This window comes from Caretta caretta, chromosome 28 (assembly GCF_965140235.1).
Source record: "Caretta caretta isolate rCarCar2 chromosome 28, rCarCar1.hap1, whole genome shotgun sequence".
NCBI classification, from domain to species: Eukaryota; Metazoa; Chordata; order Testudines; family Cheloniidae; genus Caretta; species Caretta caretta.
Window position 1 is genome coordinate 3,171,126 of NC_134233.1, and position 13,741 is coordinate 3,184,866.

General features: G+C 60.4%; 1 protein-coding gene and 1 non-coding gene across 2 annotated transcripts; one reads left to right on the plus strand and one right to left on the minus strand.

Annotated features, from left to right (window-relative positions):
* Positions 1–3,208: 3,208 nt before the first annotated feature.
* LOC125628547 (transcription factor HES-7-like) lies at positions 3,209–7,170 on the minus strand. The gene is made up of 4 exons (XM_048833580.2): positions 7,129–7,170; positions 5,440–5,535; positions 3,798–3,885; positions 3,209–3,597 (listed from the first exon to the last, which is right to left on the minus strand). The coding sequence occupies exons 1-4, from the start codon at positions 7,168–7,170 to the stop codon at positions 3,209–3,211; spliced, it is 615 nt and encodes a 204-aa protein (XP_048689537.2).
* Positions 7,171–11,783: 4,613 nt separating this feature from the next.
* On the plus strand, positions 11,784–11,854 carry TRNAG-GCC (transfer RNA glycine (anticodon GCC)). Its single transcript has one exon. It is a non-coding gene; the product is annotated as a tRNA-Gly (tRNA).
* Positions 11,855–13,741: the final 1,887 nt, after the last annotated feature.

Below are 13,741 nucleotides of genomic sequence, written 5' to 3' on the forward strand. Positions count from 1 at the left end.
GGGGAGAGGAGGGGGGATAAGATCTGGCTCTCATCTGGGACTGATGAAGAGACAGCCCAAGGCAGCTTGGCTGATGATGTCTTAAGCCTGTCTTAACCTAAGGACTTCCCGATTCCAGCTGACTAATAAACCCAACTCTGTACAGCCGGGCGTCACTGCAGATACCGGCTGCAGTCCCTGAAGAGCCTTTGATCAGGAGTTGATCTCAGCTGGACTCACTGGGCAGAGCTGACAGGGTGAAGCAGGAGCCCAACAAAGCTTGGAAGCCGGTGCAAAGTCAGATGGGGACCAAGATATTCAGCTCTGCTGGTGTCAGCGGTGGGATGCGCTTTCCACGTACAGCAATGTTTTCCCGCACTGGGCTCGGAGCGGGTTGAAAGCACACACACAGCTATAGAGAGATACACACTCACACACACAAATATAGAGAGATAAAGACACAGTGATACAGAGACACACCCAAAAGACACAGACACATAGAAAGCCAGTCGGAAAAAATTCAACCTACCAGTTTGCCACTGAAAAATTGGCCAGCTCATGAAAAGCTAACATTTCATGGGAACATGTCCAGTTCAGTGACCTTTTGCATGGGCAAAACAATCAAAAGGAAGCGGTTCGCTATCCATCCGCCTGGAAACGTTTTGATTTTTCATTTTGAAGCAACTTTGCGTTTCAAAATGCACGTCTACTTTAAAGTTCATTTCCAGGGCTATATCGTAAGCAGGGAAACCAGAATGGGGCCAAAAGGGTTTTATTTTTCCCGGAACATTTCCTTTTATGGGGAATTTCCATTTGGTGTCGGTGTTCTGATTTGGAATGAATCCCCCCCACCCCCCGAAATTGCAACATTTCTAACAAAACAGAAATTCTGGCTACCACATACCTCCATGCACATTACAAGTGGACATCAGCCACAAATGCACAAAAATACCCCTACGCACCGTTCCCTCTGTGCAGGGATGGGAGAATATTTGGGGGAAATAGTCCTCTTCTCTAGGAACATGACCATTTCCTTCCTGCTGCGGCATCCTGCGCCAGAGCACCCAACTTGCGGGCGGTTTACCCGGTTGGAATTCAAGATTATAATTTATAAAACACAGAGCTTTTAATAGAGTCTGCTATGAAATACCACTGCAGACACCGGAGGCCGTTATCCATTAAACGAAAACTTTAATACCTGTGCAGCTGGCTCTGTGATGCACCTGATTGCATATTCGACTTCTAGAGTACGGCCATTCAAAGGTGGTGGATTCAAATCCCCCCAGAGCCAGATTTCAAATCTTATTTCTGCTACTTACCTGTAACAAAAAAAATAATAATAATAATAATCGCGATCCCTACAGAAATTAAGACCATCCAGCACTCATTGCTTAGCTTTCAGGGTGGCTAAAGGTGGTTTTTCGTGGATGTTGGGGGCTGGAATTCTTTGGCAGGCGTCAAGCGGGCAATAGATCGAGCTAATCCGAATTCGGGCTCGGCGAAATTCTTTGGGGGACACGCTTTTCCACCAGAAAAATACAGCTCAGGGTCAACCGAAACATTTTGGCAAATTTGTGTCAAATTCAGTGAATTGTTTCAGTTGCGGGGGGGTGGGGTGGGATTCAAAACGTTTCATTGCAACGGGGGGGTCAAAACAAAACATTTCCATTCAAAGCCACTTTTCATTTCGCATGTCACGTCTACTTTATTCAGTTATAAAGGGTTTTTTAAAAGCTCCGAAATGAACCAAGTCGAACGAAAAGTTGAACCAATTTGGGGGGGTTGGTTTATTTCTGCTTTCCGTTTGCTGAATGTTGGGGTTTTTTTAAATCAGTTGGCGGGCAGCGCACAATTATTATTTGCCCCAATTTTTGAGTTTGGCCAGCCAACAGAAAAATCCGTAAATTGAAACCACGCCAGACAAAACCACCTTAAAATCCGGGCTTGAGATTAGTGATTTTTAGCATCTTCGGTTCGAGTTTCCAGTGTCCCACCTGGATTCACCACCCAAAGAGCCTCGTGATCAGAAAGTGCCTTCTAAAATATCTGGTTCTGTTTAGGTCGGTTAGCTGCGATCATGACTTACTTTTGCAAGTCTTAGCCTGTGAATTTAGGAGTACTCGGATGGCCGGGCATGTGACCTCAGTGAAGTGTGGCTAGCCCTCAGCAATGGGCTTTTAACAGGACCATCTTTTTGTTCCATGTTTCTCTGGCACCCAGCACAGTACGGGAATATAAGCACTCCGGAGCCTACCAAGGCCTCCTTGGCATGTCTACACCATGGGGGCCCAGGTACAAAACCACTGCTATGCCATTGTAGCGTCACAGTGTAGACACTTCCTCCAGTGGCTGCTAGATCTATGGAAGAATTCATCCGTCAAGCTAGCCACGTCTACACCAGTGCACCGGGGCTGGGTTGACCTAATGTTTAAGTGTAGACCAGGCCTAAAGTTGCTTCCACAGTTCACCCACTGTCCTTCTTGTCTACTTCGACTTGAGCGGGGCAAAAACGTCGAATTTACCCTGTTGCGTGCACAGCAATTGCTGGCAGCCAGGTTTCAACTGCCGGGATAGGGTCCACGAACAAATTTGCTCTGGTTTAAATAAGACCATTTCACCGCTTCCCATTTAAAAATGGTGGTGGAGTGGGGGTTAAATCCAAGGAAATTTTCCAACTGGAAAGTCAGTTCTCGCTAAAGAAGCAAAAGATCTCATTTCGAAAAGGTCAGAATGGAACATTTCGCCCTACTCTTCATTTCAGCCCTATTTAAGCACACGGGGGATATTTCCAAAAAAAAAATAAATAAAATGGAAGCGAATTTCCAAACAAGGAGTCGGCGCTCCCCTGACAAATCAAAGCGCCTCTCAATTCAAGAACGGCAAAATGAAACCTTTTGCCGCTTTCAAATTCACCCCCCCACACACACACAAATCCACACCACCCCCGAAGCGAAGAATTTGGTCAAACAGCCGCAGATTCACCAGCCCTTTCGGTGCCACCCAATCTGCAATTCTCACCAGCAATCATGTTGCGGATGAAAAAAATCCTCCCCCTCCCAGCTCCACCGAAAAGACGTGTTCCCGGTGCAGGCCAGGAAACGGGACCTGCGGGACCAGAGGATTGTCATGGAGCGGGCAATATAGATAAAACTTTACGTTATGTACACGGCCTGAAGGGAGGGGTCAGTACTTATACAAGGAGGTCTGTACAGTGTCTGCGTTGCGAGGCCTAAGGCCACGGCCTCCAGACGGCCGGCTGCGGGGGCTCCCCTTTCGAAGCCGCTGCCTCGTCCGTGTGTCTCTGAGGCGTCTCCGGGGCCCCGGGGCGGCGAAAGGGTCGGTGACGTGGCACCGCGGGTGAGGATGGGCTGGGGGAGACCGGGCAGGCAGGCGGGGGAGGGAGGCCAGGCCGGAGCCTGCAGGCCGGCTCCGGCGGGCTGGGCTCCGGCGGCACCTGGCGGCACTTGGCGGCCAGGTAGAGGTGCAGGGTGTCGAGCAGCTGGCCCTGCGCACAGGGCTGGGCATCGCGGACGAAGGCAGAGAGCCGCAGCAGGCATTCCCGGAAGCCCAGCAGGTAGCAGCGCTGCAGAGGGTCGGCCTCCCCCGCCGGATCGGCTCCTGGGGGGGCATCAGGGGAGAGGGGGGATCAGTGCCATGCATGGGGGGACAGCGAGACATGCACTAGGGAAGTGGGGGGGGGTCAGTGCCGTGCATGGGGGAGGCAGAGAGACACACACAAGGGCACGGGAATGGGTAGTGTTGTACATGGGGACACACACACACACACAGACGGTGCCCGCCCGCCTGCAGTACCCTACCCCGCCCGGCGGGGGCACTCCAGTCCTGCAGGTAGCGCACAGCCAGCTCCAGGATCTCGGCCTTCTCCACTTTCCGGTTCTGCAGGGTCTGCAACACAAGAGGCCACCGACGGGGCTGAGGTGACCGGGGAGGGGGGAGGTGCGGGGGGGTCTGGAGAAGGTGGGAAGGCATCAGTGGGGGAGGAGCTAGGGGGCTAATGGCAGAGGGTGGCTGGGAGACACTGGGCAGGCACTGGGGAGGTAGTGGGGGGGGTCTGTCTGGGTGGGGCAGGGGTGCTCTGGGTGGGGGCTGCCTGAATGGGGCAAGGTGCTCGGGGCAGGTCTGTCCACTTGGGGGCTGGGGGCAGGTTTGTCTGGGTGGGGGTTGGGGAGCTCTGCGTGGGGGCTGGGGGCATGTCTGTCGGGTGGGGGCTGGGGGCTGTCTGGGTGGAGTGTAGGTTCAGGGGGGCTCTGGGTTGGGACCGCCTGGGTGGGGCAAAGCACTCAGGGTGGGGGCGCTCTGGGTGGGGGCTGTCTGGGGACAGGGGCTGTGGGTGGGGGCTCTCTGGGGGGGCAGGGGGCTCGGGACGGATGCTAGGGGCTGTCTGGGGGTGGCAAGGGGCTCAGGACAGGCGTTGGGGGCTGAGTGGGGCTCGGGATGGGTGCTGGGGGCTGTCTGGGTGCGGGGGACAGGGGCTCTGGGTGGGGGCTCTCTGGGGGCAGGGGGTGGGTGGGGGAGCAGGGCAGGGACTTGGGGCAGGCGCTGGGGGCTGTCTGGGTGGGGAGGGCGGGGGGCTCAGGATGGGCACTGGGGGCTGTATGGGAGGGAAGGGGGTTTGGGGCAGGCGCTGGGGGCTGTCTGGGGGGAATAGGGGCTCGGGACAGGCGCTGGGGGCTGTCTGGTTGGGGGGGCTTGGGGCTCGGGAGGGGTGCTGGGGGCTGTCTGGGTGGGCAGGGGGCTTGGGACGTGAGCAGCGGGCTCTCTGGGTGGGGCGCACAGGGGGCTGTCTGCGTGGGGGGGCAGGGGGCTCTCGGGAGGGGCAGGGGGCTGTCTGGGTGGGGGGCACAGGAGGCTCTAGGGAGGGGCAGAGGGTCAGGAGGCTCTCTGGGGGCGACAGGGGGCTGTCTGGGTGGGGGGGCGGAGGGCTCGGAGGGGCGCAGGGGGGGCAGGGGGCTGTCTGAGGCGGCAGGGGGCTGTCTGGGGGGGCATGGGGCTCGGAGGGGCGCGGGGGGGCAGGGGGCTGTCTGAGGCGGCAGGGGGCTGTCTGGGGGGGGCATGGGGCTTGGAGGGGCGCGGGGGGGCAGGGGGCTGTCTGGGTGGGGGGGGCGGGGGGCTCGGGAAGGGCTCTGGGGGCTGTCTGGGGGGGCAGGGGGCAGGAGGCTCTCTGGGTGGGGGCACAGGGGGCTCTCGGGAGGGGCATGGGGTTAAAGGGGCTCTCTGAGGGCGGCAGGGGGCTGTCTGGGTGGGGGCGCGGGGGGCTCGGGAGGGGCTCTGGGGGCTGTCTGGGGGGGCAGGGGGCAGGAGGCTCTCTGGGTGGGGGGCACAGGCGGTCTCGGGAGGGGCATGGGGTTAAGGGGGCTCTCTGGGGGCGGCAGGGGGCTGTCTGGGTGGGGGGGCGGGGGGCTCGGGGGCCCCCAGGGCGCACGGCCGGGGCGCACTGACCTGGTGCCGGGTCCGGTCCAGCAGCAGGACCCGCAGCTCCTCCAGGCTCCGGTTGATCCGCTCCCGCCTGCGCTTCTCCGCCAGCGGCTTCAGCATCTGGCCGGGAGAGCGCAAGGGAGGCGCGAAGCCCCTCAGCCCCCCGCGGCACTGGGGCGCCCGGACCCCCGCCCCCGCCGCCCCTGGGCGCCCCCGGCCGGGGAACCCGCTTCGCTCCCTCTGTGCACCCCCCGCTGACTCCCAAATACCCCGCCCGAGTCCTGCACCCCCCCGGCCCCCCCAAATACCCCGCCCGAGACCTGCACCCCCCGGGCTCCCCCAAATACCCCGCCCAAGACCTGCAGCTCCCCGGGCCCCCCAAATACCCCGCCCGAGTCCTGCACCTCCCCGGGCCCCCCAAATACCCCGCCCGAGTCCTGCACCCCTCCGGCCCCCCCAAATACCCCGCGCGAGACCTGCACCCCCCCGCTCTCCAAATACCCCGCCCGAGATCTGCACACCCCCCCCCGCTGATCCCCAAACACTCCGCCCGATACATGCAGCCCCTCGAGCCCCCCCACATACCCTGCCCGATACCTGCACCCCCCCACTGACTTCCAAATACCCCGCCCGAGACCTGCACCCCCCGGCCCCCCCAAATACCCCGCCCGAGACCTGCACTTCCCCGGGCCCCCCAAATACCCCGCCCGATACCTGCACCCCCCGGCCCCCCAAATACCCCGCCCGAGTCCTGCACTCCCCGCTCCCCAATACCCCGCCCGAGACCTGCACCCCCCCGATCCCCCCAAATACCCCGCCCGAGTCCTGCACTCCCCGCTCCCCAAATACCCTGCCCGAGTCCTGCACCCCCCCCCCCCGCTGATCCCCAAACACTCCGCCCAATACCTGCACCCCCACCGGGCCCGCCCAAATACCCCGCCCGAGTCGTGCACCACCCGGCCCCCCAAATACCCCGCCCGAGTCGTGCACCCCCCGGCCCCCCCAAATACCCCGCCCGAGTCCTGCACTCCCCGCTCCCCAATACCCCGCCCGAGACCTGCACCCCCCCGGTCCCCCCAAATACCCCGCCCGAGTCCTGCACTCCCCGCTCCCCAAATACCCTGCCCGAGTCCTGCACCCCCCCCGCTGATCCCCAAACACTCCGCCCAATACCTGCACCCCCCGGGCTCCCCCAAATACCCCGCCCGAGACCTGCACCCCCCCACTCCCCAAATACCCCGCCCGAGACCTGCACCCCCCCGGGCTCCCCCAAATACCCCGCCCGAGACCTGCACACACCCCCGCTGACCCCCAAATACTCTGCCCGAGACCTGCACCCCCCCACTCCCCAAATACCCCACCCAGGAGCTGCTCCCCCCCGCTGCGCCCCAAATACAGCCCCCTAGACTCCCCCGCTGACCCCCAAATAACCCAGCCTGGACCTCCCCCCAAATACCCCGTCCGAGACCTGCCCCCCCTTCTCCCAAATACCCCCCCGGGAGCTTCACCCCGCTGTCTCCCAAATACTCGCCCGAGACCTGCAACCCCGCGCTGCCCCCCAATACCCCACCGGGGAGATTCACCCCCCTCTATCCCCTAAATAACCCCCCGCCCCCCCAACCCCTGCTCCCGCTACCGGCCTCATCCCCGCCCCCCGCAGGACCCCGCGGGCGCTCCCGGGCACCCCACCCATCCCCGGGGGCCCCAGCGCACCTTCCTCAGCGCGGCGGGTTCCGAGCCGCCCTTGGTCACCATGTGGCCCCGAGCCCTGCTCCTTGTCCGGGAGAAACAAAGGCTCCGGCGCGTAGCCAGCCCCTCTTTTATACCCCCCCGCCCGCCTCCCCACCCCCCAGCGGGCCGGCCGGGCCCCTCCCTCCCCAGCCGCCCCCCCCGACACCTGCCCCCTCCCCTCCACCCACCCACCACCCTTTGCTGTTGGCTGGGGTTGTTTTGGCTCCAAGCTGCTAAAATCCCCCGGGGTGTGAAGAGCAAATTGACCCCGGGTCTGGCACCGGCCGGGCGCCCCCTCCCCTTCCCCCCGGGCTCGGGGCTGGGGCCTGGAGGAGAGAGGGGGGCGCATGTTGTCACCTATGTGCATGGCATGGACCCTGGCAGTGGGCGCAGGGTGCCGAACCCATGGCACGGACGCTTGGTACCAAGCGCATGGTGCAGACGCCTGGCAGTGGGCGCAGGGTGCCGAGCGCCTGGCACGGACCCTGGCAGAGGGCTCAGGGTGCCGAGCGCCTGGCACGGATGCCTGGCAGCGGGCACAGGGTGCCGAGCGCCTGGCACGGACCCTGGCAGCGGGCTCAGGGTGCCGAGCGCCTGGCACGGATGCCTGGCAGCGGGCGCAGGGTGTGAGCGCCTGGCACGGACGCCTGGCAGTGGGCGCAGGGTGCCGAGCGCCTGGCACAGACGCCTGGCAAAGGGCGCAGGGTGCCGAGCGCCTGGCACGGATGCCTGGCAGCGGGCGCAGCGTGCCGAGCACCTGGCACGGATGCCTGGCAGCGGGCGCAGGGTGCCGAGCGCCTGGCACGGACGCCTGGCAACGGGCGCAGGGTGCCGAGCACCTGGCACGGATGCCTGGCAGCGGGCACAGGGTGCCAAGTGCCTGGCACGGATGCCTGGCAGCGGGCTCAGGGTGCGGAGCGCCTGACATGGACCCTGGCAGTGGGCGCAGGGTGTGAGCGCATGGCATGGACCCTGGCAGTGGGCGCAGGGTGCTGAGCGCCTGGCACGGACGCTGGCAGTGGGCGCAGGGTGCGAGCGCCTGGCATGGACCCTGGCAGTGGGCGCAGGGTGCCGAGCGCCTGGCACGGACCCTGGTAGTGGGCGCAGGGTGTGAGCGCATGGCATGGACCCTGGCAGTGAGCGCAGGGTGCCGAGCGCCTGGCATGGACCCTGGCAGTGGGCGCAGGGTGTGAGCGCATGGCATGGACCCTGGCAGTGGGCGCAGGGTGCCGAGCGCCTGGCACGGACCCTGGCAGTGGGCGCAGGGTGCTGAGCGCCTGGCACGGACCCTGGCAGTGGGCGCAGGGTGCTGAGCGTGGCCCAGGGCGCACGCGACAGATGTGTCTGCGCTGGGAGGGGGCACAGCTGGTGCCTTTAGGAAACTGGGGGGGGGTGTTATGAGTAGGGAGGGGACACACGGGATGCGGGGAGGGGGAGAATGCCGGTCCAACATGGGCGGGGAGGGGCTGGCCCGAAGGACCCCCTGCGAGGAGGGAGCCCAACGGCGGAGGGGAATGGAAAGAGGGAAGGGGGGCAGGAATGCGTGGGGGAGAGGGGGGCAGGAGTGGGTGCGTGGGGGACAGGGGGGCAGGAATGCGTGGGGGAGAGGGGGGCAGGAATGGGTGCATGGAGAGGGGGGCAGGAGTGGGTGCGTGGGGGAGAGGGGGCAGGAGTGGGTGCGTGGAGGTGGAGGGGGGAGGCTGGAAGGAAGTGGTGAGGGTCAAGGAACGTTGATTTCTGCCCCCCAGCCCAGCCCAGCCCAGGGGCTCATCCGTCTGTCCCCCGTGGAGCCGCCCGGCTGGGTCCAGCCCCAGCCACCAGGGGGGCGGTTTTTGGTGGGGGGCAATGGCCCGAAATGTGCTGCTTTCCCCGTGGAGACGAAGTTTCTCCCGTGTGTGTGTTGTGTGCTGCCCCCTGCTGGAGAGGACGAGCCGGGCCGTCGGGGTGGGGGTGGGGATCGGGGGGAGCCGATACCATCTGGCATCCGGCCTTTGGTTCCCTCTTCTTAAAAAGCCACGATAGAGAGAATGGTCACACAGGGGTTAAACAGACAGGGAGAAATAGGCAGGGAGATGTAATCCTTAGGTTAGACATCAGAGAGCTAGATAGAGGGGGGTGGATGGGGATAGCTAGATAGATAGATAGATAGATAGATAGATAGATAGATAGATAGAGGGGGTGGATGGGGATAGATAGATAGATAGATAGATAGATAGATAGATAGATAACAGAAGGGATCATGGATAGTCTGGGGACACGAGGGCTGGGGAGATGATGTGTACGGGGGACATGGGAGGATAGACAGAGAGAGGGAGGTGTGTGGGGATGGATAGAGAGAGGGTGTGTAGATAGATAGATAGATAGAAGGAGTGTATAAGGATAGATAGATACATAGATGGGGGGATGGATGGATGGGGGGATGGATGGATGGATGGATGGGAGGTGTATGGGGATGGATGGATAGATGGGGAACGGATGGATGGATGGATGGGGGTGTACGAGGCTGGATGTTTGGATAGATGGGGTGGATGAGGATGGATGGATGGGGTGGATGGGGATGGATGGAGAGAGGGGGTGGATGGGGATAGATAGATAGATAGATAGATAGATAGATAGATAGATAGATAGATAGAGGGGATGGATGGATGGATGGATGGATAGATAGAGGGGGTGTATGGGGATGGATGGATGGATGGGAGGTGTACGGGGATGGATGGATGGATGGATAGAGGGGGTGGATGGGGATGGATGGATGGGGGGTGTACAGGGATGGATGGATGGATAGAGGGGGTAGATGGGGGTGGATGGATGGATGAATGGGGGGTGGATGGCGATGAATGGATGGATGGGGGGTGTACAGGGATGGATGGATGGATAGAGAGGGTGGATGGGAATTGATGGGTGTGACAGTCAAAAGCAAAAAGCCTGCCCTGGGAAAATCCCTTTTCTTTCTCACCTGCAGCTTCCTGGGGCGCTGATGGGGCTGGGACAGCCGGTGTCCTGGCCCAGGAGGTGTTGGGGGAAGTTCTCACACTTCAGCTCAAAGCTGGAGATGCCATATGGGTTTTTATGGCTTGAGAAATCACAGCAGCCCGGAATTAACGTGCCTGAAATGGATGGCTGCTAACTGCGGGTTGGAGGGGGGGTCTACCCCAGCTCTGACACCTGGAGAACAGAAGGGAGCATGGATAGTCTGGGGACGCCAGGGCTGGGGAGATGATGTGTATGGGGGGCAAGGGTGGATAGACAGAGAGGGAGTTGTATGGGGGTAGATAGAGAGAGGGTGTGAAGGGTGGATAGATAGATAGAGGGTGTTTATGGGGCTGGATGGATGGATGGCTAGAGGGGGGTATGGGGATGGACAGATAGAGGGTGTGTAGGGGAATGGGTAGATAGAGGCAGTTTATGGGAAAGGGTGCATGGATAGCTTGAAAGAGGGGGCCTGAGGATGTGTGGGTAGATAGGTAGCAGGGGTGTATGGGGATGGGTGAATGGGGTGGCCTGAGGGTGTGTGGGTAGACAGGTAGTGAGGGTGTATGGGGGGCCTGAGGATGTGTGGGTAGACAGGTTGCGGGGCTATATGGGGATGGGAGGATGGGGTGGCCTGAGGATGTGTGGGTAGACAGGTTGCGGGGGTGTATGGGGATGGATGGATGGGGTGGCCTGAGGATGTGTGGGTAGACAGGTTGCGGGGGTGTATGGGGATGAGTGAATGGGGGGGCCTGAGGATGTGTGGGTAGACAGGTTGTGGGGGTGTATGGGGATGGGTGGGCCTGAGGATGTGTGCGTAGACAGGTGGTGGGGGTGTATGGGGATGGGTGGATGGGGGGGCCTGAGGATGTGTGGGTAGACAGGTTGTGGGGGTGTATGGGGATGGGGGGGCCTGAGGATGTGTGGGTAGACAGGTGGTGGGGGTGTATGGGGATGGGGGGGCCTGAGGATGTGTGCGTAGACAGGTGGTGGGGGTGGATGGGGATGGGTGGATGGGGGGGCCTGAGGATGTGTGCGTAGACAGGTGGTGGGGGTGGATGGGGATGGGTGAATGGGGGGGCCTGAGGATGTGTGGGTAGACAGGTGGTGGGGGTGGATGGGGATGGGTGGATGGGGGGGCCTGAGGATGTGTGGGTAGACAGGTGGCGGGGGTGTATGGGGATGGGTGGATGGGGGGGCCTGAGGATGTGTGTGTAGACAGGTTGCGGGGGTGTATGGGGATGAGTGAATGGGGGGGCCTGAGGATGTGTGGGTAGACAGGTGGTGGGGGTGGATGGGGATGGGTGGATGGGGGGGCCTGAGGATGTGCGGGTAGACAGGTGGGGGTGGATGGATCCCATCAATGATCATGTGACAAAAATTAGCCGGCAGGTTATAAAAAAGATCCGGAAAGAGCTCAAGATAGAAACTCTTGTGAGCTAAGTCGATGGATCTAGGTTCTCTCAGCAGCCCTTCTCTGGGGCATGTTTCTCCCTTACCCGGGGCCCACTCTCCGACTGTCTGGGGCAGATGTTGGGAGTGGGGGGCAGCAGAGATGGTAACACAACCCTGTGCACTGAAAGCGAAGAACTGGGAGAGCTGTGGAGAGCCAGATGTTGAAACATCTGCAAGGGGGGATAGGCAGGTAGAGAAAGCCTCTGGCAGCTGCATTGGTGGTTCAGTGGTAGAATTCTCGCCTGCCACGCGGGAGGCCCGGGTTCGATTCCCGGCCAATGCAACCAAGTAGTTTTTGGTTGGTTTTCTGCTTTCCCCAATATCGTGCATCCCCGGCAGAGAGTCAACAGCGATGTCCATCCTCCGCTCTCATCCTTCTTCTTTCCCACGGCGATGGGGTGACCAGAGAGCAAGGGTGAAAAATCCAGGGATGGGGAGGGTTTCATTGCCTGTATAAAACAAAACCCCTAATATAGGGACGGTCCCGTTAATATCAGGGCATCTGCTCACCCTATCTGGCATGAGCCAAACCGCAAAAGTGATGGCGGGACACAGATTGGCTCTTAAGGTTCCCGCACCCTCTATCTATCCATCCCCACACACCCCATCCATCCATCCATGCACCCATTCCCATAAATACCCTGCATCTATCCAGCCCAGAGCCCAGGGGATAGCCATGGGAATGGATGAACCTAAACTGGGCAATTGTCCATGATGTACCACTCGTCCCGATTGTCATTACACAGGGTGGCTAAGTGTGTTTGGCGCATCTTATCCCAGCCTGGTTTCCCATCTTGCTGCCCTTCTGGGTGACACAGGCCTGGGGCCTCCCACATCCCCGCAGGGCTCCCATTTCTCCAGGCTTCTCAGCTGGCTGCTACAGCCATGTTCTCTTATTATTCTCATCATCATTGTTGGGGGTAGGGAGGGGGAGTCTGGGTGATTTCAGTCAAGGCTCCTTGCCTCCCTGGCCCCTGTTTCTCTCCCTCACCACCCCCAACCAGCGAGAAACACACGGAAAGATCTAACAGGCCTAAAATCTTTCTCCCCCCTCCCTCCATTGGTAGACCACATGGGTGACAATCCAGGTCATCGGAGGGGGCGCAGCGCTGTGGTCAAGAGGCAAGGAGCATGGTGGGCCTGGGGTGCTCACGGCAATGGGGGGGGAGGCAGTGGGAGCGGGGGTGCATGTGTGGAGGAGCCGGGGGAGACAACAGGGGCCAAAGGGGATGGGTTGGGATGGATGGGGTGGCAGCAGGGGCCTGGGGATGCCAAAATACAAGTTCATCCAGAGTGCCATTTTCCCTAAGGCTGGCCCTGCTTCCCTCCCATCAATTGCTTCCTGAGGAAAACTTGATTGGAACAAGGCTGGTGGGAGCTGGTTTTCTTTCCGTCACCCACATGCTCCACATCAAGTTTCTACAGCCAGACCCTGTGGGCCCAAGTTGGAGGGGGTATCTCTGGAGGGGATATTCGGGTAGGGCAGGGCCCTATTCCTGTGGGGTGAGCCTGGGTACCCTACACATAGACCCTCTCAGCTAATCTTTGCAATCCCCCATCCCGGGAACTCCAGCAGCAGTTTCCCGATTTCCTCCCACCCCAGCCCCCAGCCCAGTGGTGGGAGCCTGGGAACGCCTGCCAGGGGTGTGTGTGTCAATTCCCCTCCTTTCATCCAGCCGATGAAAGTGACAAGATTGCTCCAAAGCACCCCGGTCTCCACACCTGAAGCCATCAAGGGAGGCAGGGAGGAGTATCATTTGCTATGGGTCAAAGGGGGGGCTGTTGGACCCCCCCAGCCCTTGGTTCATCTCCCCCCCCAAAAAACAACAACAACTTTTCATCGGTCTATCTTGTCCTCCCCCCAGGTCTTTACAGGACGTGATATAATGACCGGTAATATCGATATCCTGACACAACTTGCCCCCCTTCACCACCCAGGAATTTTTCTGAATTAATGCCAAGGCTGGTTTGGAGCAATCCTGTCACTGTGAGTGAGTGAGGAACAAAGGAAGAAAGGAAGGAAGGAGGGAAGGAAGGAAGAACGAAAAAAGAGAAAATCTAAAAGAAAGAAAGAAAGAAAGAAAGAAAGAAAGAAAGAAAGAAAGAAAGAAAGAAAATCCCATTAAAAAAAAGAAAGACAAAATCTAAGAAAGAAAAAAAACCCAGGAAA